This window comes from Physcomitrium patens, chromosome 2 (assembly GCF_059467195.1).
Source record: "Physcomitrium patens ecotype Gransden chromosome 2, ASM5946719v1, whole genome shotgun sequence".
NCBI classification, from domain to species: domain Eukaryota; kingdom Viridiplantae; phylum Streptophyta; class Bryopsida; order Funariales; family Funariaceae; genus Physcomitrium; species Physcomitrium patens.
Window position 1 is genome coordinate 6,930,363 of NC_143411.1, and position 25,566 is coordinate 6,955,928.

Here is a 25,566-nt window from a genome sequence, read left to right on the forward strand (position 1 = left end):
CTATATATGAAAATTTACTAATAGCACCCAGGCTGTGAAGTTTTAGAATACGCTTTCACAGCAATAAAAACTAAAAATTAATGAGCACGATTATGTCGATACCTCATACTATAAATAGTAAATTAGCGTAAAGCAAAATATGCTTTGGATATATTTCATTAAACAATGTTTTGTTATGTTTTGATTTTTTCTTAATCTTATGATCGTTTCACTACCAATCTAGTTTGTCCTATAATTTGTGTTTTAATATCCAATTTTTATGCAATCATTGGCCAAGTTGTAACAATATGATTCAAAGACCTAAATGTTTTGAGTAAGGATTTACAAAAATTCAAGATTTGAAGGAATTTGAAGGAATTTTCTTACTTATGTATTGTTACATTTGGTTTACATCAAACCACAAAATTTGTTTCATGAATATGCCTTCAATAGAATATGCCTCTCTACTAATGAAGGGAAATATAATTAGAAATATTCAAAGCATGCACAGAAAATATTATTAACACTTTATGTGTAATATAAAAATGAAAATGAAAAACTTGTTTCCTGTCTTGGTCTTAGTCTATGAGAATGTGTAAACAAAGCAGGTACATAGTTGTGTCTAAAACCCTAATTTGTACATGCAAGATTTTAACTCTGGTAAAAACACGTCTTCTGTGGAACAACAATCAAATTAGATCATAAAACCAAGTTATTTATTAAGATATTTATTTATTTATACTTGTGGTTAATTATTCTAATTAAATTCTTTCAATTGTAATAATTGACTTGATCCTAAACTTGGCATGACATAGATAATCAATTATGTATTAAAGAAAACATACTCTTTCAATGAAAGTATGTTAATATATTTAAAGTAACTATCAAAGTTTATAACTCACACAAATCATAAGCCTACTTCCAAAAATACTTACAGTAAGGGCCAAAATCTCATTAATAGCACTGTTGTTAAAGAAGGTGTTTTTTGGAATATTAAATGTATACATAAACAAATAAATATAGTTTGTACAAGCAAGCATTACGATGTACCAATCTTGCATTTACCACATGTATTTGTAACTAGAGCATTCTGATGTAGTGATTCCAAAGATAGAAAACATTATGTTATCAGCATAGATATTGTTTGATTTAATGAATTGTTTGTTGAAGGTTACATACAAATGTTCACTTTACATCTTAGTTACTTTCCTTTAAATTTTATTTCAATAATTTCAATAAAGTGTTATATTAAAGTAATTCTACGTATTTTTTGCATAAATTATTTATATGAATTATCAAGCTTTGGAAATTTCTCTAAAGCATGTCTTTTTTTTAGCATGTTTACATCTCTCTATCCATCTATCAGAACTTCAATTATTTTCTTTTGTAATATATTGTTTACAAGTTGAACATGAAAAATGTTAATTTCAAAAACTACAAAAGGTATTGTTAACAATGCCATTGATGTGTAAATAAATACATGAATAAAAAGAACACACATTCAACATTGGTAAATATCTCACTCTACAATGCTCAAGGTCAAGATAATACACTAAAATGTCGAAGTCTTTGTTATGCTAACAATAGCTCATTAAAATTTAGATTAAGACCATTTTATGCTTCATGTTTGTTTTTTTTGTTTGTTTGGTATTGTTTTTCTCTTTTATTCTTTTCTGTGGTTTTTGTATAGGTTGGCTCATTTAAATTAATTTAAATTGTATAAAAATATCATATTAAAAATTGTGGAATAAAAGGGAGTTTAATTTTAAGTATTGTTTGCAACATTTTCAGAATTAAATGCATTATTTTTTGCAGTTAAATGATGCAAGCAATTAATTTTTTTATGTAAATTTACGTTTAAAAACATAACGTGTATTAATTATTTTAATTTGAACATTGTTAATAAATTCTTTATTCTTTTAAAAAGCTCAAAATATATTTTAAAATATAACCAATGAATTTATTTAAGATGGTAAACTATATATTCAAGGTCGAAAGACTCACAAAACATTTTAACGTATTGTATTGAAAGGTAATGAAATATACAATCATCATCCCAAAGACTACTGGGTTTATATGTCCAATTAATTACTTCATTTAAAACAAAAAAATCACTTGCAATTGTGATTGCAAATTTATTCTATTGGTTAACTTGATACTTTTCAAATCATGTCATACCCTACGTTATAAAAAGTCCCAATAGCCCTTTCTTGCCCCCCCCCATCCTCCCAAGGCTGACGTGGCACATGCCACGTCCCCACCCCTCAAAAAAGGATTTTTTGTAATACTTTAGAAACACAAAGTAATAAAAATAAATAAAAAAGAATCCTTAAATCATGACCCAATACATAAAAATCAACGAGCATAAGCCCTCATTAAGCCCTAAGAAAATTATATTGGCAAGAAAAGGGAATGAAACACAGAATGGTTCCAATGAGCAGTGTTTATTCATAAAGCACAATGCAGAGATTGAACCCAGCAATGGTAAAACTGTAAACCAAACTGGGATGATGTGGAATGCGCACACATCCCAGAGAAGAACTTACATATATGAAGAATAATAAGAAGAATAATAATAATATTACACGGTATCCACGCTTGGTTGGTTGGAGGGGTTGGAGGAGGAATGCGTTGGGTCGAAAAGCGTGTGCCACGTAAGCCCTAGGAATGCCACGTCAGAAAGGGGAGACGCCAGCAAGGCAGGGTCGTGCGCGGCGTTGCTGGCGTGGCGTGGCTTGGCGTGGCATGGGCAGAGCTCCCTCCCCTTTCCCTTCCCTTTCCTTTCCATTTGCCTTTCCTTTTCTTTCCATTTTCCTTTCCTTTCCTTTCCCTTGTTTCCTTCATTGCATGTTTGTTTGTTTCCTTGCTTGCTCGTTTGTTTGATTTGTTGCCCTGCTGCTGCTGCTGCACCACCGTCTCGCCCAGCTTGCTCCTCCCCTTCATTCCTTTTTTCTCATCTGCATTCATTCTTTTCCTCCCTTTCTGTGTCCGATTCTACCACTGCTTGCACTGCACTCTTGATACCTTTTTTGGGTATTTTATTTTATTTTATTTTATTTATCGCGTTTTGGGTTGGTGGTTTATTGTGAGAGTTGTTGGTGCATTTTGTTTGGTTTCAGTTTCGGAGTGGTGGGAGTGGGCGGGGATTGATTGGGGTGAGGCAGTGAGTGAGCGAGCGAGCGTGAGGTCTCGCCGGGGATCGGTTTCGAGGGGGGGTAGGAGTGGCATGTGCGTCTTCTGCAGTGTGGAGTTTTTCTTAAGAAAAAAAAATAAAAATAAAAATCCGGTGGTGTGGGAGTCGTGTGTTGGATTGTTGATCGTGAGGGCTTGAGGGTTTAAATTTTTCTCCGTTTTTTTTTTTTTTTTTTTTTTTTTCTATACCGTCATCGTCGTTGCCGTCATCGTCCTCGACAACTATTGCTGTTTCTGCGACTTTGCGCTGAAACAGTTTGAACTATCAGGTCGTGGGCTTTAAGAATTGGAAAGGTTCTTGGGAGTGTCGCTGGAGGTGTGTAGGGTTTGTCATTGGGTGTGAGCGGGAAGCCCTGGAGAGGAGTGAGGAATTTTGGGGCAGGTGTGGTCCAGCGGCGGTGACTTGTGACATTACCGGGGGTTTATTGTGTTTCAGAGTGGATTGTGGCGTTTGATGCTCTGTTGTGTGCCTTCGACTAAGTTTTCGAGCTGGTGTGAGCGTGGCATTCGGGGGGCGCCGTGCCAGGACCGCATTTTCGGTGTTGGATCGGTGATCGGTGTCGACGCTCCCCTTTTTAGTCGTTGCTCAGGGGCTTTGTGTTTCGACATTCAAGTCCCACGACCCGAGTTGGGATTTTCGGGAACAGGTACACAACCACGCGTCTCTCTTACTCTTGTTGATCGATACCGTATCTTTAAGGATTTTTTTTTTTAGAATTGAAGCTTTGAAGGTCCTGCGCTATTTTTTTATTTTATTTTTCTCTCGGAGAACATATTTTTCATCGCAGATGGTGCCTCTTGGGTGACCAAATCGCATGAAATCAGAGCGTTTGATTCCTCAAGAGAATTCAGCGAGTTTTTGTGTCGACAGAAAGCTCCTTGCCAGTGATTTTTTTCTTATTCCGCTTAATTGCGGTCTGACAGCTTGATAGCTGACCTTGTCGCTAAATTCATCGTCCCAGGTGTGAGTTGAGCTTACGGGAAGCCCACTATCCGATGGTTTCTCAGACAGATGTGACGTCTAGGTTCAATAAGTTCGCGGATCAGGATCCTCCCGAGGGAAGTTCGCAGGGTATGGGTCAGGGGAACACCGCATACTGTCAAAATTCTCCACTTTACGTCGATGGCAAAGACGGGGCAGCGGCTACTTTAGTCACGCTGGCTCAGGAAGCCAAGTTAGCCACTGAAGAAGTAAAGGTTCCTTCCAGCAATGCAATTCTGTCCATCTGTAAATCTCTCATCGCCGGAGGTGTGGCTGGTGGAGTGTAAGTCTCGCGGTCCTCATCGAGATTAACTCCCTTTTGTAACTTGTAATTTGTGGTTGCATGCTTTCGTTCATGCAGTTTTTTTGCATTGAGTTTGAGAAATGTATGTCGAAAATGCTTTCGGATCCATACTTTCTCTTGCTGGGGCAAAAGACTTCAAACTTGGCTTAAATTTTGGTTGTTTTCTGCAAGTCCGTGGTCGTGTCGCATTTCAAATAACCGTGTCTCCACTCAGATGGAGAATAAGATTTCATATTGGTATCGGTGTTTGGATGGAACTGATTTGGATTAGTTTTACTCAATTGTGATGAATAGGGTTCGCTATTTTATGTTCACAAACTGAGGTATATCGCTTTTGATTACGTTATTTGAGTTGGTTGATGGTATTCTTCAGCATATGAAGTGTCTTCAGCTGCAGTGACTTCAGTGCTTCGACCTGTGTTCCTGAGATCGCGACATCGTTCTCTATTGTGTCTATTTTATTTTTTTCTTTTAAAATTTTATCTGCTCATTCTGGGGGTTGACTCTCAAGTTTTTCATGATATTTTGCTTGTCCTTGTTTGGGTGCAGATCTCGCACTGCTGTTGCTCCATTGGAGCGTATGAAGATTCTTCTACAAGTGCGGTTTTCTGCATTTTGTTTGTGCACGTTATTTACCTCATATTTGTCGGCTGGCCTATTATAACATGATTTTGCCAGGCAAGCCAATATGGTTTGGTCTACATTTTGAACTTCAATTTAGTTTTGATTCATAAGGAAAGTGATTACTGAGTTTCTCTGAAATCTATGCAGGTGCAAAATCCATTTAATCCAAAGTACAGCGGCACTATCCAGGGGTTGAAGTCCATTTGGGGGAGCGAAGGGATACGTGGATTTTTCAAGGGCAATGGCACTAATTGTGCCCGGATCATTCCCAATTCTGCTGTGAAGTTTTTCGCTTATGAAGAAGCGTCCAAGTGTGTAACCTCAGCAATTAAACTCCTTTATACTGCATGTGGAGGGCCGTGTTTAGTACTACTGAGAGATTCGATCTTTTTTGTGTGGTCTGAAATCTTTTGCAGGATCTTTATCAGATGAGCTTTCACATTCTGTTGTGATTTTCATTGTATGGGTTTTCTTTTATTTGGCAGATCAATTTTGTGGGCTTATCGAAAGGAGTCAGGCCAACGTAATTACTCTATCCACAAAAGATTATTTGTTGGTTTTTCATGTTTTCTATAAACCTGAGGTGTTCGTAGAGCAATTGTATTTGCCTAGCCGTCAGTGATCAATAGAAGGCAGAATATTTTTATTTGAAAGTATGGACAACTCTGTTGTTGGAATCCTACTGATTCATTATATGTTTCATGCAGCCGATGCTGAGCTAACTCCGGTTCTCCGTTTGGGAGCTGGAGCATGTGCTGGTATTATTGCAATGTCAGCTACATATCCCATGGATATGGTGCGAGGACGGTTGACAGTGCAGGTCGTTTTCTAAACTTTTACTCAGTTTTGGCTACTCGATTGTGTTAGTGAGGCTAGAATATTTTGGCATGAGTGTGCTTGTTGTGGCCAATGTTCTTTTTGTGCCTCAATTAGTAGTGTAGGTGCACTTATTGTTGTTCCTCATTTTAAGCACTTATATTTGTTACATTGGGTGGTCCTACAGACTCAGGATTCGCCATATCGTTATAAAGGCATGTACCATGCTTTCCGGACCATTATTCAGGAAGAGGGTGCAAGAGCTTTATACAAAGGATGGCTGCCATCTGTTATTGGAGTGGTATATTGTTATGATCCATCTTGTCACTCTGAGTTTGAAAGACCAAAAAGGGTTGTAGATTAAGTTGAAATAGTATTTAAGGAAGAATCAGTACATAAAGTACTAATGTCACGGTTTGTTGGAGTTGACCCCAAATTTAGTAACATGTTAATGTTGAATCGATGCACATACATTAGCACTAATTGATAAATGTAGTTGCTTCTTTTGTTCAGGACAACCCATTATAGGGAATTCCTTTCGGCGCTGGCAATGATTAATAACTGCGGTTTGTCGTATGATATTCGTGAACTCTGATGCATACTCTTCTTATGACTGGGTGCTGCAGGTTCCATACGTTGGGCTCAATTTCGCAGTCTACGAATCTCTTAAGGACTGGATCCTGAAGCACCCTCATTGGCAACCAGATGATGGAGCTGATTTGGCTGTTCTTACCAAGCTAGGCTGTGGAGCTGCAGCTGGCACCGTTGGTCAGACAGTTGCCTACCCACTCGACGTAATTCGCCGACGCTTGCAAATGGTTGGTTGGAAGTCTGCCTCACCGATTGTCACAGCCGACGGGCAAGTGAAGCAACCAATGCAGTACACAGGCATGGTAGATGCTTTTAGAAAAACTGTGAAATACGAAGGTGTTGGAGCTCTTTACAAGGGGCTAGTGCCAAATTCTGTCAAGGTGCCCATCTATGCCCTTGTATTATCCTTGTACTCACGTGTATTGTTTGTGCATGCTTAGACTACAGCATTTGCATTTTTTAACGACTTCCACTGACTCAATGCCTCACGACTCTCATTTTCTAACGGATCTGGTTTTTTCAGGTTGTGCCATCCATTGCGCTGGCATTTGTGACATACGAGTTGATGAAGGATCTTATGGGCGTAGAGATGCGGATTTCAGATTAAGCCAATTTTGCTACTATGGCACAAGAGATTGTACTGCCTAGAGGCCAGCCCATTGTCATTAGGACTTGCAGGATAGTGTCAGGAGGACGAGTTTTACTGGGGATGTATTTATTGCAGCACAGGTCTTCCAATCCTTCTTTCTTTAGAAGTTTGTCAAGTACTGGAGTATTGTGATGTATTTTCTGCAGCAAATTCATAACTTTTCAGCAATGAACTGAATAGCCAAATATGTCGAATTACACATGGGCTGTCAGTAGCCTGCTGGCATTCTTGGAGGATTCTTGAGATTTCTTCACAAAAGCTGTCTCGTAGATAATGTTGGATTTTATTGCTTGAGATTGGAGATTTCGGTGAACATGTTGGTAGAATGTTTTTAGCTCTTGATTGTTTATGGTCTGAGACCTTATGTTGACATAAGGTTTCACCAAAGGTTGTAAACTGACTACCAACAAGTCTTAATTCCAATTCATGTTATTTGGTCACTGCTTATGTCGAAGATGTACTTGAATATGGTTGATGTAATGTATTAAAGTAATGGTTATGGTCATAGCAAACGAATTATCTTGCTGCATAATAATTAGAATTCCAAGGAACATAATAACTTTTACTGTAATTTGAAATTTATTTGATACATATAACCAAGAGGGCAGCAGCTGCTTGTATGAGTAAATTGGTCTGGGTGTATTTTAGCAGCTCTTCTTGTGAGATGTATGCTGTTTTTGAGTCTTGTGGAAGAAGGCTGGATATGAAAGAGGGAGAGAGCAAGAAAGAGAGAGAAGAGAGCAAAGAGAAGGAAGAAGGGAGTCATGGTAGAGAAGAACTGAGACGCAATTTGCAAGTCTAGGATTCCAAAAAAAGAGCATTGAGATTATAAAATCACCTGGTCCATACAAAGTTGAAATTCAAATTTTTTTTTTGACCCTCATTGCAGACATCAAGCTCCACACTATAGTAACTAGCCAATCAGAGGCCTCCATTTTTCTTGGATGTGCATATAGCAATTTAGGGTGTGCATGTAGTACCTTGGGATGTGCTTGTAGCCCAAACCTTTTTTTTTAAAAAAAAAAATCTTTTACAAGTCTTTGTCACGGACACAAAATACAGACTTGAAATCTAACAAGAAGTTCAAGAAGAAGTGGCAGAACTAGATTAAACAGATGAGTACAAGAAGAACACCAAAAAGGTGAGCTAGAACTCCAAGAGATGTGTTGTCGAGACTGAAGAACTCTTTAGCCTCGATCCCTATATATACTCCTACTTAGGAAGCTTCTCGAGCTACTTCTATTAACTAGGAAGCTTCTAGAAAGTTCCAGGGGATTCCTTTCTAGAAGCTTCTAGAAACTTCTCTTCTAGAAGGTTCCAGAGACTTCCCTTCTAGAAGCTTCTAGAAACTTCTCTCTAAAAGGTTCCAGAGGCTTCTCTTCTAGAAGGTTCAAGAGGCTTGTTTTCTAGAAGGTTCTAGAAACTTCTCTCTAGAAAGTTCTAAGGAATATGTCCCTAACATCACCCCCTCCTTTAGCTTCGAGGTCTCTGAGAAGCAATGTTGTTGATCAATACCAACGCAAAAAAATGAAGATCTGTCGCATAACTTCTGCTATGAACTCCAACTGTTGTTCACGAGGCAAGTGGTTCATCGACCCTTGAAGCCAACGGTAGTGGCCGACGCCTTCGACTTCTGACCAAGCATGAACTTTCGTGTCCTCATTGTGAAATTCTCCTGCAAACACGCCTTCTGGTTGACCATCGTAAGCAGGCTCGATCTCAAATACGATCACCAGTGATCGGTTACTCGGTATCCTCCGTTGTCGTCGTGGTACATGTAGTTCTTCATCTCGGGGTCGCCTTCGTGAGCTACTCGGTTGCGATACTCTGACTGGCATAGTATCTATCTCTTGACTATCCATATCAAAAGACCAAACTACGATCTATCTTGGAGAAAATAACTACATCAACTATGAATTTTGCTGGTGCTCTCTCCTTTTCTTATATTGTTGGGAGAACAAGCTTTAGAAAGAAGCTATCATCGAATTGATTTAGGTTTATCGGAATGTCGTTGATGAAACTCCTGTACTTTTTGTGGTGCATTCGTAAGATTTTCAGCTGGCTCCCACGTTCGCTCATTAATGTCATAGCCGCACCAATGAACAAGATATTCTAACTTTCCCCACCTTCGCCGTGAATCCAATACCTTTTCAACCTTGTATTCTTCGTGGTTCTCGATTTCAATACTAGGTGGCGGACATTGCACTCTTCCAGGAAAAGATGACTCTCGATAAGGTTCCAACAGAGAAACATGAAAGACTGGATGTACCTTCATAGAAGCCGGTAACTCCAGCCGGTATGCCATTGGATTAATTTGCTTCTGGATGATAAATGGTCCCAATCTTCGATAGTCCAACTTATCACATGGTCGCTTGGTCTTGATATTTCGTCGAAGAAGCCAGGCTTTGTCTCCAACTTTGAAAGTAGGTGCTGGATTCCGAAATCTATCTGCAGACGTCTTATAGGATTCTTGAGCGGATTGTAATTGAAGCTTCAACATAGTTTGAAGCTCTGATAGTTGCTTCGCAAATCCTTCAGCTGCTAGATTGTTATTTGTTGACGGACTCAATAAATCAAGCTTCGGATGATACCCATAGTTGGAAAAGAATGGTGTTTGTTGAGTCGACGCATGGAGGGTGTTGTTATATGCAAACTCGGCTAGCGGTAGATATGTAGTCCAATCGTCTTGCTGATAGTTGATGCTGCATCGTAAGTACTGCTCCAAGACTTGGTTCACCCGTTCCGTTTGGCCATCAGTTTGAGGATGAAAAGCTGAAGAAAGCTTGATATCCACCTTCAATATCCCAAAGAGAGATCTCCAAAACTTTGACACGAACTGGGTACCTCGATCTGCTATGATATCATCTGGTAGTCCATGATATCGATACACATTATCGAGAAAGAGTCTTGCTGTGACTTCACTGGACGATGTCTTCTTACAAGGAACAAAGTGTGCCATCTTCGTAAGCCGATCTACCACGACAAAGATGCTGTCAAATGAGTTTGATGATGGCAAGTCCGTGATGAAATCCATAGAAATTGAAGACCATGGTCGACGTGGAATTGGCAATGGCTGTAGAAGTCTATAAGGGCGATGCCGAGGATTCTTAGATCTTGAACAGATGTCACAAGAGAAGACAAAATCTTTCACATCCTTTCACATTTGGGGCCACCAAAAATCTCGGGAAATAAGCTCGAAAGTCTTGTTGAATCCAAAATGTCCCGTAGCTGAAAAATCATGGCGAGATTGAAGAACTCGGAGTCGTGCTAGTCCTTTTGGAATGTACAATCGCTCTTCAAAGTATAAAAGATCTCCCTCCACCTTGAACTTGTCGTCATTGGTACGTTGCTTGATATCAATGGCTACTGAATCTTTAATGGTCATAGCACGTACTTGGTTTAGGAAGTCAGCATCAAATGATACAATAGTAGCACAAAGTTGAAATCTCTCTGGCTTCAATAACGTTGTACATTGTTGATCAAACGCTGCTTCTCCAGCCTTTGGTGTAAGATACGATCTCCTTGATAAAGCATCGGATAGTCCTTGCTGCCTTCCAGGTCGATAAGTGATAACAAAATCGAATCTAGATAGCGACATATTCTACCGAGCTTGACGCCGATTTAAAACTCGAGCCGTCATGAAATACTCCAAATTCTTGTGATTCGTATATACGGTTACTGGATGTGCAGCTCCTTCAAGAAAGTGACGGCATTCTTCGAAAGAATCCACTATAGCAAGAAGTTCCTTATCGTGGATTTCATAATTGATTTCAGTAGTAGAGAACTTCCAAGAATAGAATGCAACTGGATGGAGCTTCTTATCTTCACTCATTTGTGAAAGCACAGCTCCCAAAGCAAAATCTGAAGCATCAATTGCTAAATAGAAGGCCTTTGTAAAGTCTGGATGTACCAAAATTGGAGCTGTAGTAAATGCTGTCTTCAAATCTTGAAACGCCTTCTCCGCCAAAGGTCCCCATTCCAACTTATCCTTGCATGTTAATCGAGTGAGAGGAGCAGCAACTTGAGAATAATTCTTGATGAAGATTCGATAGAAGTTAGCAAAACCAAGAAAGCATTGTACATCTCTAACCGTCTTCGGAACCTCCCAAGACATGATTGCTTCTACTTTCTTGGGGTCCATCTTCAAACCTTCTGTAGTCGCAATGAATCCCAAAAATTCCATCTCCGTCTAGTGAAATAAACACTTTTCTAATTTGGCATATAGTCCTCGCTTGCGTAGTTTCTCCAAGACCAAACAAACATGCTCCTCATGCTCTTCCTTGTTTTTAGAGAATATTAGAATATCGTCCAAGTAGATGACAACAAAATCGTCGAGGTGTTCTCGAAAGATGTCATTCATCATATGTTGGAAAACCGCTGGAGCATTGGTAAGACCAAAAGGCATGACATTATATTCGAAATGACCATACCTTGTACGAAATGCTGTCTTCCACTCATCTCCTTCCTTGATTCGTACGAGATTATAAGCTCCCCTTAGATCAATTTTTGTAAAGATCTTCGCACGTCCAAGTTGTTCTAAGAGACTAGAAATCAAGGGTAATGGGTAACGATTTTTCTTTGTTACCTTGTTGAGGCCTCGATAGTCCACACACATCCGTAATGATCCATCTTTCTTCTTCACAAATAAGATGGGTGCTCCAGCTGATGATTTTGAATGACAAATGAAGTTCTTGGCTAGATTCTCGTCGATGTACTTTCGTAACTCTGCCAACTCCGTTTGCGATAGATTGTAGATTGGACCAAAAGGTGGTTGTGCTCCTTCTTGCAAGTCTATGGTACAATCATATGGTCGGTGTTCCGGTAGTATGTCGGCGTTCTTCTTTTGAAACACGTCTTCAAAATCTTTATATTGCTCCGGTATACTTGCTGTTGAGATCTTCTCCTCGGTAGTTGGAGCCGCATAAATGACAAATGGAGTGCCTTCCTTAGAGGATCTTATAAACGCTCTTGCTCCAATGAATAAGGATTTCTTTTTTCGAGGTTTTTTACTAGGTTTTTTCTTGGGTGGTTTTGTGGCAAAAGTCATCTTCCGCAACCTCCAATCTCTCAATGGATTATGTTTTTCCAACCAAGAAAGACCAAGAATAATAGGATTTGATGGGGTTCCAATAATATTAAAAATAATATGACTACTATGGTCTTTAAACGTTACTTCTATAGGTTTTGATTTATGGGTGATGCTACCAGACAATAAAGGTCGCCCATCTATGACCTCAACATGAACAGGTTTTGATTTTTGTACTAAAGGGATCTTATGACGCTTTGCAAATTCTTCGTCTAAAAAACAAGCAGATACTCCTGAGTGTAGTAGTGCTAAGGTTCTCAGTTTTTGAGGGCCGATAAATAGAGGGATTGTAAAACAAAGTGCAGGTTGGGCAGAAAGAAAGGAACCTGATTGTTGTTGGGATATTTCATTGTCCAGCCGCACGGTTCATACTGTGGCTGGGCATCCTCGTTTTCCTGAACAAATACTCCCCTAGTCTTGACTATGCCTCGATTTTACTTTTTGGGGTAGTTTCCGACTTTGTGGCCTTCTCCACCGCAATACAAGCATAAATTTTCCTCCATACGTCGCTTTTTTTCTTCTATAGTAAGAGATTTGATACGTACCGCATCAATTTACATGTCTTCCACCTCTGAATGTGAATTCACACTGCTTGCCGAAATAGTTGGAGCATGGCGAATTGTATGTTGTCTTGAGCGTTGGTCTTGGCAACGTTGGAATAGGCGATTATCGCACTTCACAGCTTGGCTAATGGCTTCATTGAGCGTTCGTGGATCAGGAAGAATTAACAGCAAATTCTTCACATCATCTCTTAAACCCCAATAGAATTGACTCATCAACGCTTCTTCATCCTAATTGATGTCGCATACTAATTGCCTGAAATCCGAAGCATAGACTGATGTAGAACGCATCCCTTGTCGTAGCGACCGGATCTTTGTTGTAGCGCATCGAACCTTATCGTGTTCACCAAATGCTTCCGCAAATGCTTCCAAAAAGGTTTCGAAGTTGTTTAATATGGATGATCGTTTCTCAAACAAAGGAGCAAACCATGATAGAGCTTGTCCCGTAAGTAAGGTTCCAACAAGCCCAACACGTGACTCCTCCTTTGGATATCGTTCGGGCTGTAAAACTGTTATCAACCTGATTTGATTGACGAATCCTCGAAACTTGGAACGTGTTCCATCAAACTTATCTGGAAGGCTAACTCGAGGCTCTTTATGTTGTAGAACTAGTGGTTCTTGTCGAACCTGAGATAAAGTTGTTTCTCGAAGTGTCGAAATTTGAGGCTGGTGTAATTTAGATTGTGCTATCCCAGATATTCCATCATTATGAAGCCTTGCCACCACTCCTTCAATCTCTGCAGTTCTTTGAGATAACGTAGCGAGGGCATTCATAATAGCATCTAACTTAGACTCTGAACTTTCTGTCATACTAATGTCTTGACTTCCGGCCATTCTAAAAGAAGGACAAAAATGACCCTATAAGAAGCAATATTGGTTTATAGGAGGGTAATCCACAACCTATAAAACGCCTTAAGAATTTCAAGAAGAGGGGTAATCCACTCTCTCCAAGAAGAATAAGACTCCAATATTATAACAAAAGAAGTATCAGTTTAGAAGAGGGTAATCCGCAACCTCTAAAAAATGCTAGTATACCTTCAAGTAGAGGGATAATCCACACTCTACTAAGAAAGAACTAGCTCTGATATCTCAAGTTAGTGTAGTCTCGACAAACTGTCACGGACACAAAATACAGACTTGAAATCTAACAAAAAGTTCAAGAAGAAGTGGCAAAACTAGATTAAACATATGAGTACAAGAACAACACCAGAAAGGTGAGCTAGAACTCCAAGAGATGTGTTGTCGAGACTGAAGAACTCTTCAGCCTCGATCCCTATATATACTCCTACTTAGGAAGCTTCTCGAGCTACTTCTATTAACTAGGAAGCTTCTAGAAGGTTCCAGAGGCTTCTTTTCTAGAAGGTTCTAGAAACTTCTCGAGCTACTTCTATTAACTAGAAAGCTTCTAGAAAGTTCCAGGGGATTCTTTTCTAGAAGCTTCTAGAAACTTCTCTTCTAGAAGGTTCCAGAGACTTCCCTTCTAGAAGCTTCTAGAAACTTCTCTCTAAAAGGTTCCAGAGGCTTCTCTTCTAGAAGGTTTCAGAGGCTTGTTTTCTAGAAGGTTCTAGAAACTTTTCTCTAGAAAGTTCTAAGGAATATGTCCCTAACAGTCTTTGATTAACATATAAAATAGAAAACATGCTAGAAAACAACACAAAAAGAACTTTGTTTATTTGTTTATTTATTTTTTTATTTATACTTGTTATTGTGAAAATTCAGATAGTATTTCAAAGCATTTGCCATAACAAAGAATACTACAAACAAAATAAATAAAAGAATAATGCAGAGCATGATTAATAAATAAATAAATAAATTATGTATATTTTAAGCTTTTTTGAAGTAAAAAAATGTTTTATCCAATTTATGAAAAAAAACTATGGTAAGAATAAAAATGAATTTTATAAGGTTCTATTGCAATAACATTTTTTTTTCCATTTTTTGTATTCAATATATATATATATATATAGTTTTTTAAGGTTTATTGTTTATTTAAGTTTCATTGTATATATTTGCTAAAATCAATAATCATTTAGATTTATCTAACTTTATAGTCAAAAGTATTGAAACTATACTTTTTCTTTGTTTTATTTTTAAGTTTATTAATGCTTATGAAATAAAAAAACAAATAAAAAATTAAAAAAAATATTTTATATTATTTAATAAAAATAATTTAAAAATTACATGATTTTATCTAAAACAATCCTTCAATTGTTGAATTTATTATTATTTTATTATTATGTTATTATTATAAAAAAATATTATAAGAATAGCTAATAATGTACTAAACTTTTTGTTTTGTCATTTCAATTTAAAAAAATACATTAATGTAGTTCATATTAAAAATAAAAGTATTAATAAAATATTAAAGTAAGTAAAGAAGAAGGATTGAATTAGAAAAATGAATATATATATATATATATATATATATATATATATATATATTTATATATCTTTTTATCTTATCTTTTTATAAGATAGTCAAACATCTCTTACAATTCTCTTACAATATTGGTTATTACTATAATTACTATTTAGAAATATCCAAATAACTCTTAAAATCCTAATTTCTAAATTCAAATCTAGTTAAAAAAATTATGATGTTATTTAATCCTAATTATCTTATTAAAGTTTTTGTTTTAATTAAAGAACAATATAATTTAAAAAAACTTTAATAAATTCTTTCTTTTGATCTTAGGCAACAATAGATTAGCAAAGGTCTTTGGTGGATGGACTTCTCAAGATGACTATCAAAGAGGACATCACCATAAGAATCTTTTTGGATATGTTAAGACTAAGTCTACTACTTAGAGATCTACAATCATTGTATTTAAAGAAATTATCATTATTACTATTATAATAAATATTTTAGTTATTAATATATATAATTTTAATATTTATTTAAAATAAGAAATAATAATATATGTATAAAGTGATATACCATATATGTCAAAAACTAAAATGGTTTAAATTTTTTTAAAACTTAACCAACATTTAAAATATAAATATATAAAAAGTATATAGAACCTTATAATTTTATGGTTTGGTTTGAAATGAATAATTCTATTTAATTTGCTTATAGTTTGTTAGATTTAAAATATTGAAATTTCTAAAAAAAACTCATGTGAGCATTTTCATATAAAATTTATAAAAAAATTATAGATTTTCTAAAAGAAAAATATTAAAAATATTAAAAAATCAAAACTAAACCAAAAAATAACATGATTTATGTTGTATATCATTTCTTTAGAAAGTACCACGATGCCATGTTTAGACATGTACTACCAATAATTAGACTCTTAAGTGTACATGATTTTAATCATAAATTTATAATATATATATATATATATATATATATATATATATATAATAATTTTTTTTCACTAAGAAAAAAAATAATTTCTATAAAATTTAACATCAATTATTATTATAATTAATATCATTTTAGTTTTTAATTTTTAAAAAGAAAATTTAAATTTATTCTTTCTTTGTTTTAAATAATTTTCGACCATTTTTTTTATTTGTGAATATTTTAAATAAAATCACTCCACAACTATATTTGTTCTAAAAAAATTGATCATACCTTAAAAACCATGTTTATAAGTGTAAATTTATATAAAAAAACCACAACTTTTGATAGATTGATATTTGATCATATGTATATCATTTCCTATTCTTTTTAATAACATTTTTAAGATTAATGTGAAATCAAATTCATGAGGCAATTTGAATCAAGTTAGGAAACTTTCTATAGAGACAAGAGGATTACAATTGAAAAAAAACATAGAAAATTGAAATTTTCTTTTTTCTTTCTCAAAACCTATCAAATAGATGTGTGATTTTCATGTAATTTATCAAAATTTTTGTAATTAAAAATTCTCACATATCATTCTATCTTATTGATTGAAAGTTATACTATTCCTTAAGGATTTAACACTTTCGAATGCAAAAAATCTTTTGATGCTTATATCAATAATTTAGATTATCAACAATCCTCCTAGGAAAACAAAGGCTAGTCAAAGCTACCACTTGTCAAAAACAATAATATCATTATGTGATCACAAGTGTGTGTACGAATATATATATATATATATATATATATTTACAAAAAACAATAAAATGCCTACTAGTATGTGTCAAAATCATTCCAATAATTCAGCGGCAGCCATTACTGTGGAATTCGTGTACGAATGGGTACCTTGCTGGGCAGTCCCCACAAACTGCCCAAAACACAGCCCCAGCCCCTGCAACTGTTGGGGCCAAATGCGTATAGTTTATATATTTTACATATGATATTAAAGAATAAATTTATGAATTAAATAAAATTAATTAAGTTGTATTAAAAATAAAAATAAAAAGGTAACTTGATTTTTTTATGAAAAGTTTATTTAAATATGATATTAATTTATTATACAATGGAAAATTAAAATTAAAAATAGAAAGACGGATGTAGTTATTAGATTCTAATTCAATACTAATGACAAAGTTTTTAAAAAAATTCATTTTAAAAACATTATTATGTATATATATATATATATATATATATATAATAATAATAATAATATCACATATTATATAGCCATTATATTATTTATACTTTTAATATTTTAATAGTAATTTTAATTATTAATAAAAATAGAAAAATTTAAAATTAGATTATAAAATGAAAATTTATGTTTTTTTATTATAATGCCTTGCAATCATATATATATATATATATATATATATATATAAACTATGTAATAATTTAAAAAAGATATGAAAAAATATGATATAATATATTCAACTAAGCATAATGTTGTAGGATATGTTACTTTTATTTTTCTAAATTTAAAAGTATAATTCTGAAATTTTTTGTATTTTTTTTGCATATGCACATTCATTTATTTTTTTAATTTTAAATAGGTGTCCTAAGATTATCTATCTTAATTTTAAAACTATGTTTAGATTGTTATGATTTGTAGTATTTATTAGTAAAAGTTTACTTTTATTTATTTCTATTTTTTTAAAATTACAAGATTTGTTGTATTATAAGTAAACCTCATATCTTACATTTTTGAATAATTATTCTACAAACTTCTTCTAACATTATTAAAAAAAGTCTATATTAAACTTTGATGAAGATACTCTTGTTTCTTCTTTTATTATATATATTATAAATCTATGTCTTCTTCAAAATCTCTACACCACTCAAAGATAGAATATATAATAAAAAAAATTTAAACCTCTATACTTACTATTATAATATAATCCATAATACAATGTATTAGCACATTCTAAATAACTATCTAGAAAATACAAAAGAACAAAAATTTGGTATTTGTAATTTTTTTTATATGAAATGATTACAAGAATAACATTAATAATTTGAAGAAACCTTAGAAATTAAATACTAAGATTTGAGATCTTTAGAAGTTTAAGATTTAACTTTTTAATGCTCATATATTAAAATTAGATTAAAAAAGGTTCTCTTTACAAATACTTTTGAGTTTTTAAAACTTTTTTTAAAAAAATTCTTTTATCTTAATGTTAAAAAAAACCATTATATTTTTGCTCATTTATATACTTATTAATAATAATTGTAAAAGTTATCAATGCTACAATACATATTTAATTCTTTTTTTCTAGATTTTTATAGATACCTACATTAAAATTAATAACTAGAAGAATGAGATGAATATATGTAGAAAATAAAGTAAATAAACTTAATAATGCCTTGAAGAGAAGATTTTTTTAGAAATTTTATAGGTATGGATTTTACTTTACAAGTATGTATAGGTGATTGATAGGTTGAAAACTTTGCCAATAAGTTGGCTATATATCTCACATGTTGGCTACTTGTGGTATAAGTTGGCAATGTAGTGCACATGTTGGAATCTTGCCTTGCAAGTTAGACATATGTTTTTCAAGTTGGACATATTTTAAATGACCTATGGAATGATGCCACATAGTACTTTAATTAGATAATACATATAGAAATTAAAATAATATATTCTTCACTTTTGTTAATACTTTTTTTGTGGTCTTTTCTTAATTTAAGATTCTCCAGTCTTTTTGTATTTGGCAATAGCTATTCTAATTTCTAACTTATATCTATCTTTAATTTGTCATAAGAATTTAATTGATTCTTTAGATTTTTTCTATGATTTATATTATTGATAATTTTGATAATAATATAATTTTTTTATTCTTTTTTTATTTTTAAAATAAATTGATTACTTTATTTTTTTATTATTATAATTTAGAGGTTGTAAACCACCCATATTTATATTAATAATATTTATTTTTAAATATCAATTCTTTCTTTAAAGATAGTTAATTACCTCTCTTTGTGGAAATATTGATTTGTTTTTAGAGGTTATAAATTGTCTTTTTAAAATTTGAATGGTAGATTTTTTGAAAGTTTCTACTATAAAAAAAAAAAAAAAAAAAAAATTAGATGCCATACTTGGTAGGAGTGAGAATAGATTTGTAACTATTATAGATCTTCATGAATTTGTTAATAGTCTTAGAGATTTTTTTTAAAATACTACTAACATCAACCATAGAATTATTATTCATAGGTCTAAGGAAGAAGTCAATAATGAGGTCCAATATATATGGCAAGAAGTTGTACAATTGAAAAAATCAAGAAAATTAATCTTATAAGTGTATCAAAAAAGTCTTACTACTATAAGTATGAAGGAGGAAAAAATTAATTTTTCGGAGAAGTTTAACATAATAACATCAAAATCTTGAGGATTTTTATATTAAATAAAATTTTATTTAAAGTTATATCCTTTCTAATACCTTGATGGATTTACTAAAGTTGAATTTATAGGTGTATTTTTCTCTAAGAGTGCTCTATCTTAGTTTATACTTTTGATAAAAAAATGATTTAAGAATCTTATATGATTCAAAATCATTCTTAAAAATATTTAATGCTACATTTGAGGAAAATGATTGAAAAATGGTAGTAGAAAAAAAATTCATGTTTTTACAACAAAAGTCACAATTAACTACCATCTATGTTGTCCAATTCCTATGTGTTACTTACAATATGGATTGGAAATATCAAAACTCTTATTAACCAATTTTAATATGGATTAAAAGAAAATATAAAATTAAATTATTTAAAATATAATAATAGACTTATTAAGATAACTTACTATTCAAATAATATCATAGACATTTTATCATAGAAATACATACTTATTCTAATAATTACTAATATGATTAGGTGGAAGTCGATAAAAGTAGATATAAATAGATAAATTTTATAATATATTCTAGAGAAGCTTTTTAGAAGCCCTATAGACATGGTATTGACTTTACACATATTTTATGTTGACTTTTAGGTTGAAAAACTTGATCAACAAGTTAGCCATGTGTTACATGTGTGGATAACTTATGGAACAAGTTAACTATGTGGAACATACATAGAAAAATTACCTTGCAAGTTAAGACATGTAGCTTGTAAAGTCAATACATGTTGGAGGTCTTATAGAATGTTGCCACATAGTTCTTAAGTAGATAGTATATATAGAAGCAATAATGAGGCCTTCTTCATTCTTGTCAATTCTTTTCTTGCTTCCAGTCTAGTTTCAAGAGTTTCTAGTTTTCTTATCTTTTGACAATAGACATTTTAGTTTCTTTTTAATATACATACTTCTTTATTTATATTTTGTCATACTTCTTTGAAAAAGTCTCACTTATTTATTTGTTTTTATCAAATTCTTATTTTTGATAAGAACTTGATAAATTACAAGTTATGCTTAATTACAAGTTGTGCTTAATTGATAAATCTTCAAAACTTGAATCTTGTACCATCAAACTTCTCAAGTAGTGTAAACCTTTATTTTCTAATAGTAGAACGTTGTTCAACTATAAGAAAAAGGACATGATTTGGTGCAGATGTTGAAGCAACTCTAATCATCTCTATATCTTTGATCCTTGCTATTCTTATTACTCCTTGTGGTGGTAAATTGAATTGAACCAATAAAATTATTAATTCCCTCAATTTCTATTATATTTGTGCCATTGTACTTTTTATTTCAAAAAACTTTGCCACGATAACACTTAAAAAAAAAAAGATGTCTAATATCATTCAAGATAAATAGAAGAAAGAACTTAAAAATATAGAAAATACTAAAGAAAATACCAATATTGAAGAGGGTAATTTATAACTTCTAATATATTTATGTCTTATCAAGAAAAAGAAGTAATCTACTCTTAATCAAGAAAAGATAAAGCTCTAATATTATAAGTACACTCTTGTCAATTTAGAGGCTTTTTTAATAGATTTTTGATTCATGTATAGAAAATATGATTCAATTTATATTGCAACCAATAAGATTTAGATTTTACAATAAAATAATCAATTAGTAATATTATATGCTTTATAATTTTGACAACTTACAATTGATATCAAGTGGAATGATGTTACATTTATTAGCCAATTTTTTTTTATAGATTATAATATGAGATAAAATAAATAATGTTTAACTTACTTGACCTTCAAACATTGAGTCAAGCAAGTGACTTTGTTGTGAAGTGTGAAAATGAACTTTTTAAATTTCAATATGAAAGTCACACAAGTGCCTCACAATATCACTATAATTCAATGGTAATATCAATATTTTTCCAACACATATATTCAAAAATAGAGGATATATAAATTAATGTAGTACGTTTTAAACCTCTTATTAAATAAAAAAAGACTTGTTATCATTAGGAAGGATTATGCTTGTATTGTGGAGAACCTAAACATACTACTCAACATTGTCTAAAGAAGCGATAGAACCACAAAATAAAGAATATGGTTGTCAAAGAAGATAGTATGTTGGAAAATGAGTTTGTCTAGTTATAATAGAGCCTATGCAAGTGAAACCTTGTACAACATCTAGTGAAGTCCTATTCTCTCTTCAAAATCCTCTCTTTATTTTATAATAAATATTATTTTAGGACTTAAACATCACAAAGCCTCTGCCTTCTTAGATTCAAGAATCTCAACATGATTTGTAGATGAAGAATTTGCTAAAAGACATAATATACTTTTAGTGAAAAAAATTAAATCTGTTCATATAGAAATCATAGATGGTTGTCTATTGTCTTCAAAAAATGTTACTCATAAAATTCTTCTTATAGAAGTAAAAACTTATGATCATAGTAGCTTTGTAATATTTAATATCATTAGATCTTCTTCTAATCCAATCATTTTAGATTTATCATAATTAAAAAAATATAATCCTAAAATAGATTATATTTTTTGTAGTCTTGATTTTTTTAAAAGTATAACTAAGAGTATAATTAATCAAATAAAAAGTCATAAGTCTAGTGCAATTGAACATGTATTTGTAGGTACAAGAGCTTTCTTACATGCTATAAAAGAAGAATTACTTTATATCATTTATGCCACACTTGTTTTTAATGGTGAAAAGACTTCAAGTGGCATTCCAAGCCAATATCAAGATTTTCAAGATATATTTGAAAAAAAAATATGAATAGTATTTTAAAATATTTTTTGTATAACTATTCAATTGACCTTCAAGAAAGAACTCAATTATTGTTTGGACCAATCTACAGTTTATCACAAAATGAATTGGCTGAATTGAAGAAGTATATTGAAGAGAATCTGGCTAAAAAATTCATATGCTATTTCAAATCTCTAGCAAAAGCTTTAATTTTATTTGTGAAGAAAAAAGATGAATCAAATGTGTGTTGATTATTGAGGATTTAACAAAATTATCATAAAGTATAAGTATCCATAATCTTTGATATTTATATTTTTCAATCAATTAAATCAAATTAAGAACTATATTAAAATAGATTTAGAAGGAGCATACAATCAAATATGCATCAAAGAAAGAGATGAATAAAAAATTGCATTTCGAACTAGGTATGGACATTTTGAATACAATGTCATTCCTTTTGGACTAACAAATGCACTAGCAACTTTCCAACATCTAATGAATGATGTCTTTTGAAAGTTTTTAGATAAATTTATTATTTTTTACTTAGACAATATTTTAATCTATTTAAAGAATACAAAAAAAATATAAATTTTATATTCATTACGTGCTACAAAAATAAAGAGATGCATGATTCTATGCTAAGATAGAAAAGTATGTATTTCATACTATTCAAGTTGACTTCTTAGAATACATCATTTCAAATGATAGACTTATAATAGATCATAAAAAAAATTAAACTATTATAGATTAGAAGATCCTTAAAACAATAAAAAATGTTCAATGTTTTTTAAAATTTACCAATTATTATTAAATCTTCATCAAGGACTTCTCTCAAATTGCAACTCTACTTATATGTTTGAGTTGTAAAGACAAACTTCAATGGAATCAAGAAACAAAAGCAGTATTTGAAGCTTTAAAGATAGCCTTTATTTTTGCACCAATTTTGTATTGTGTTGAATTTTTTAAGCCATTCTTTATAGAAATAGATGCACCGGACTTGCTTTGGATGTTGTATTGTTACAAATAGAAAAAAATAATAAACTTCATCTAGTAGCTTTTTATTCATTTTTTTTTTTAGTAGTTAAGATCAGCTATAAGATTCACAACAAAGAAATTTTTGCAATTGTGGATTTGTTTTAAGAATGGCACCATATCTAGAAGAGACTTCTAATCTAATCATTGATTATATGATGATATATTATGATTCGAATAATATATAAAAATAATACATATAAATATTTAATATATAATTTATTATATAATGTGATAAAAGCTACATTATCAGACTTTAGTTAGTCACAAAATATGATTAGATTAGTACTTTGAAGTAGTTAGTTTAAAAAGGATATTATTGAGGTTGATTATATATTGATAATAATTTTTATATACTTAGAGCCACCTTTATTAGACAATGGTGACTTTTAAAATCTTGTTTTATTTTTTTTATTTGATTTTTAGGACATATATTATGTAAATTTTATATTAAAAAAATAGATTAAAAAGGAATTTTGGTAGCAAAAAGAATAGATAAGGCATCCATATTAATGAATGGAAATGGATGATAAAAATATCCATTGCTATTAGCCAAAAGGCATATCCAATGGACTTCAAGGAGGTTGCTTGAAGCCTTATTAGGAATAGGGGTTACTCTTTTGAGGTCATTTGAACTTAAAAGACTAAGATCAAAGAGTTTAGGTTTTTAGCTATGATTTTGGTGAAAATTTTAGATGATTTGGAATTTTTATGAGAAAGATATAAGCACTCAAAGTTAGGATGTGGATTTTGCACCTACTATAATTCTTTTGGACATAATGTGTGTATTTGAAAAGTAAAGAAGGATTGGCAACTATAGTTGAAGAAAGCCTTTTTTTTTTTTTAGCTACACTTTTTGTATATTGCTTGATGAATTCTAAGTTAGAATGAAGATATTATAGAAAGTTGAAATCAACACTTGCAATTTAAAAGCAATAAGTGACCCGATTTACTAGTGGTTGTATTTTGAACCATATCTTAAGTAATTTAATAAGATTTTATCTAAATCTTTCTAAAAATGTATGTTATCATATTGATAAATTTTATATATGAGTTTTGTGGCATTTGGAGTTTGGATTGTTGAGATATGGAGAAAATAGTATTTAGATGCCTATAAATTAGGGTTTAAAGAACTTGTTAGGATTTCTAAGATACTCGACAATCAGTAGTAGATTTAAAGTTTTTTTTTTTTTTTTTTTTTTTTTGTGATAAAACTTAACAATATAGCCTACATTTTTTAGAAATTTGAAAAAAATTGAATAGTTGGATTAAGACTTATGAATTTCTAAAGTTTAGAGAGAGAAAATCTTTTGTAGAAGAAAAATATTTTAAAGGATTTTTGCTACAATTTGGACATTTTATGCAAAGTAACGAGGTTTTTGGGAGCAAAGACTTTGTATATATGTTAAAAATGGAGATATGGAGCTATAACAAAATTATGATATAAAGATGGATATTTGTAAGAGGATTATGGATTTTCTTTAAGCTTATGGAAAATCAAACTTATCGGCAAATAGTTAGTTATGATTTGTTATAGCAAAGGATATTAGGATATTTTTAAATCCTTTAAAAAACCTTATGTATAAAACTTCTTAAATATAAAAGGATTTTATTAAAAAAATATCTTTAGATATTATTATAATTCTTTGGCCTTTATAATAAGAAAACATTACTTATTGGAACTTGTCCATTAAGTTAAAGTTAAACCTTTTACAACTAGGTTCACTGTATTTTCAAATAGAGAATCATGACACATGACAACAAACCACAAGAATCTTGAATATTTTTATATTAGCATGTACTTTGAATTATTGCAAAGCTTGTTGGAGCATATCTTTGTCAAGATTTAATTTCAAGATCACTTTTTGATCCAAAAAACAATAAGATTTGTCATACGCCCTTTCTAAACATTCTTATCTTATATAAAAAGAAAGAAATACATCTTTTGAACAATGGAGAAAAATACTCTTGAAGCTAAAGTATTTTCATCTTTAAATAATAAAATCAACATTGACTATTGATTCAACCTTTGTCAAACAAATTCAATCAAGTATGTCTTCTTATCCTCTTGTTTATGATATAAAGAACTCTTCTTTTAATTCTCATGTTATATCTAAGATTGAAGTCAAGAACAATCTACTCTATTTCAAAAGACACCTATATATCATTTATCACTTGATGCTTTTAACTTTTAAAGAGTCAATAATCTTATCGTGGAAGTTTTGGCAAATTGTTTGTTAGAGCTACATGCAACAATGAAGGTACAATTAAAAGAAGCTCAAGAACAAAAAAAGATAAATAT

At 31.9% G+C, this 25,566-nt stretch overlaps 1 protein-coding gene across 1 annotated transcript; it reads left to right on the forward strand.

Moving 5' to 3' along the window:
* The first annotated feature begins 3,125 nt into the window (after nucleotides 1-3,125).
* LOC112279172 (mitochondrial adenine nucleotide transporter ADNT1) lies at nucleotides 3,126-7,577 on the forward strand. The gene is made up of 9 exons (XM_024513355.3): nucleotides 3,126-3,818; nucleotides 4,134-4,436; nucleotides 5,007-5,055; nucleotides 5,229-5,392; nucleotides 5,567-5,604; nucleotides 5,789-5,901; nucleotides 6,085-6,198; nucleotides 6,524-6,868; nucleotides 7,012-7,577. The coding sequence occupies exons 2-9, from the start codon at nucleotides 4,168-4,170 to the stop codon at nucleotides 7,093-7,095; spliced, it is 1,176 nt and encodes a 391-aa protein (XP_024369123.1). The 5' UTR covers nucleotides 3,126-3,818; nucleotides 4,134-4,167; the 3' UTR covers nucleotides 7,096-7,577.
* Nucleotides 7,578-25,566: the final 17,989 nt, after the last annotated feature.

Coding starts and splice junctions, on each gene's coding strand:
- LOC112279172 (XM_024513355.3), top strand. CDS start 4,168: ATGGTTTCTCAGACAGATGTGACGTCTAGGTTCAATAAGTTCGCGGAT. Junction 5,056..5,228: donor GTATGAAGATTCTTCTACAA/GTGCGGTTTTCT, acceptor AAATCTATGCAG/GTGCAAAATCCATTTAATCC. Junction 6,199..6,523: donor TGCCATCTGTTATTGGAGTG/GTATATTGTTAT, acceptor TGGGTGCTGCAG/GTTCCATACGTTGGGCTCAA.